Source organism: Blastomyces gilchristii (assembly GCF_000003855.2).
Source record: "Blastomyces gilchristii SLH14081 genomic scaffold supercont1.20, whole genome shotgun sequence".
In the NCBI taxonomy this organism is placed as follows: domain Eukaryota; kingdom Fungi; phylum Ascomycota; class Eurotiomycetes; order Onygenales; family Ajellomycetaceae; genus Blastomyces; species Blastomyces gilchristii.
Genome location: NW_003101663.1, coordinates 1,273,459 through 1,276,700, shown reverse-complemented (window position 1 = coordinate 1,276,700; position 3,242 = coordinate 1,273,459). Strand labels below are relative to the sequence as shown.

Genomic DNA, 3,242 nt, shown 5'->3' with positions numbered 1-3,242 from the left:
TTCAATAGATTCTGCAAGGAATTGAGAACAGCAACACTAGATTTCTATTGAATTTGAGAATTAACTCTATATTGATATAATCATTGACAAAGTCTTCTATTTTGAGATATAAATAACTAGTTTCTCTACATCCCACTGACAATATTTACATTATTATATAGAAACAGACTTATATTCTCTATAATATCAAGACTCTGAAGAGAGAAAGTCTTGATAGAGAGTATACAGTAGTGCATATCTTAGCAGTTTCTATCTCATTCTTCTGCAGCAGTTAATGCAAAAAAAAAAGATCTTAGAAATAGTTTTTTACTTCTCTTGAAAAAGTAAGATGTTTTTCTCTGGGTTTTACACAATATTCTTACAAAGAATTAAAAACAGAGTTATTTTCTGTCATAATTTCATATTCTTTTAAGTAAGAATTACTTTTTCAGTGACTGAAGAGCTTTCATTAATACTTAATTCTTTTTTACAGTCTTTATTAACTGATTTGAGTTGCACACTTGTTATGTGAGAAGAATTGAATAATTTAGAATAAAATTGAATAGTTTTAATCAATTTCTCTGCAAAAAATTCATTTATTTTTTGTCAGTTTTTCTCTCAAAAACTGTCATATCATCTGATTTACTATCAATTGATATCATACTTTTCCTCACTGTATCTCAAGAAAGAGATTGTAAAGATTTTATTGATTTATCTTAAAAATCAATTTTAGTTTATTAGATTCTCTTTAAAAATCTAACCTAGTTACTGAACTAGAGTGAAAAAAATCAGGTGTTTTATACATAAAAGTCTGCTATTCTTCTTTTGAAATAGTCTGACTAACTTTTCAATTAAAAACAGACTTAGAAACCTCTTAATTGAAACAGTCTGATCAACTTTTCAATTCAAAAGAGTTTAATAAATATCTCAATTGAATTAGTCTGACCAACTTTTCATTGAGTAAGAATAATGAGTTCAAAAGTACACTCAGTTGATGTGAAAAAAGATACTTTCTCAAATGCTATTCCTGAGATTGAAATTCTGAAGAGAAGAAAGAAAGAAGAAATAGAGAAATAACAAGTTCTTGAAATACAGAAACTTGAAAAAGCAAGTAAAATTCTTGAAAAGCAGTGTCTGAGTGAGATGAATAAAGAAGTTCTGTTAATTCTTCATGCTCAGGCTAGACAACTACAGGAAGTGATCAAGTTCAAACTTGGAATTTCAAACACAGTTCAAAACACTTTGAAAATTCCTAATACAATCACTGACTCTTCTGTTTACTCTTCTTTCTTTTCTACTTCTTCTTCTTCTTCTTCTTTAAATCAGAAGAAAACATATACTCAAGCAGCTGAATCTGCTGCCTCTAAACCTGCTGTCTCTAAATCTGCTATCTCAAAACCTGCTCAAAATTCTGAGAAAACTGAGAAGAATACTGCTCATACTTCTAGTGATAGAAGAGTGGAGAAAAAAATGTAAAAAGAGAAAAATCTTCAAATCTTCAGAAATAGAAGACTTATTCTCAAAGTCTCAAATCAGGACATATTGTAGAGAAATAAGCTAAACTCAAACCTCATTTTCAGAATTAGAAATGAAATCAATCAGCAGTTCTTTTCTCAGTTAATGACTAATATTGAAGTTTAAAAACCAGTTATAGCTTCAATTGAGTTATTCTTCTTTAAAAACTCCATCATTCTGACTACAATGCCTGAATTCAGTGCTGAATTCCTTATTCAGAATGAGAATCTCTGAAAATCAGCAGTAGAATCTTTGTTAAACACAATAATTCTATCTGAGAGAGATGAAAAGTGGAATAAATTCATTCTTCATAATATTTCAGTTGAAATTTTTGACTGTGAAGAAGGAATGCTACTTCTCAAAAATGAATTAGAAGAATACAACTCTATTCAACTGAGAAAGAAGTCTGTATGACTAAATTCAATTGAGTTCAGACAAAGTAGAAGAAATGTCTCTGTTCTAGTATATATAAAGATAATGAAACAGTCAAAGATCTCTGAAGTAAGAGTAGCAGGTTTGAAAATGAGAGTTCATGAATACAAAGACTCAAGAATGAATCTCAAAGCTCAAACACAGTGTTCAAACTGTTAAAGATATGAACACTTTGCAATCTTCTGTTTCAGAGACTCAAAATGTGCATTCTGTGTCAGAGATCACAAAACTAGTGAGTATAAATGTGAAACATGCTCAAAAAGAGATGAAATATGTCAATATACTCTGCTTAAATGCTCTAATTGCAAAGAAAAACATGCATCTAGCTCAAAAGAATGTATATTTGCTTCAAGAACTCAAAAGAACTGGAGAAAAGATGAAGCTCAGAGTAAACCTAGAATTGAAGAGAATAGTCAAGCCAGTAAACTCACAACTGCAAGCTTAAAAAGAAGAAACTCTCAACTGTCTAAGTCTTCAAACTTCAATTCTTCAGCTAAATATAAACAGAATTTGAATTCTCAAACTTCTGTTAAGATTAGAGAATTGAGAAATGACTCTGATGATAAACTAGATATAATGCAAGCAGTTGAGATTTCTACTTTTCAGAACAGTTATAATCTACTATCTGATAATAGTGATTAGATTCTACTCTACTCTCTTTTAGTATGAATATACAACAAAAACAACAAAAAAAGTTTAAAAACTCTTCAAAAATCACATTTATTCAAAATAATGTGAATAGAAACTTAAATTGCATTTATTCTTGTCTTCAAATTACATTTGAATAAAAAGTTGATTTTATACTGCTTCAGGAGCCGAATTTTGATACTGAGCAAAAATATGTCATTTCTCATTCAAGCTACTACTGCTTTTTACCTCAAAAGTCTGAGATAAAGTCAAGAATAGTGATCTATGAAAGAAAGAGATCAAGATATCAATTTAATCTAAGATTTGATATCATGTCTGACCCTGATATTCTGGTGAGTGACATTATAGATAAAGAAAATGAGTTTGATACTATACAGCTCATAAATATCTATAATGAAAAGTCATTGAAGAAATATAACAATATCTGAACAATTGATAGAGAATTTCTGAACATAACTTCATCAAGAAACTCTATAATTGCAGAAGACTTCAATGCACATCATCTCTGATGAAATTCAGAATGTAAGAGAGTAGTGAGAGCTGATAATCTGGTTGAATGAATCTTTGAGCATTCAATAGATTTGGTTAATAAGTCTGATCAACAAACATTCTTTAGAAAGATATGAAACAGAAGTCTATTATAGGATCTAATCCTTTATATCACAAAA

The 3,242-nt window shown here is 29.2% G+C and overlaps 1 protein-coding gene across 1 annotated transcript; it reads left to right on the top strand.

Moving 5' to 3' along the window:
- Nucleotides 1-1,980: 1,980 nt before the first annotated feature.
- Nucleotides 1,981-2,315, top strand: BDBG_17682 (uncharacterized protein; the record flags this gene model as incomplete). The annotated part of the gene is made up of 2 exons (XM_031725342.1): nucleotides 1,981-2,008; nucleotides 2,118-2,315. Coding segments are annotated over 2 exons (225 nt in total), but the record flags the coding sequence as incomplete, so codon positions are not given.
- Between the last annotated feature and the right edge of the window lie 927 nt (nucleotides 2,316-3,242).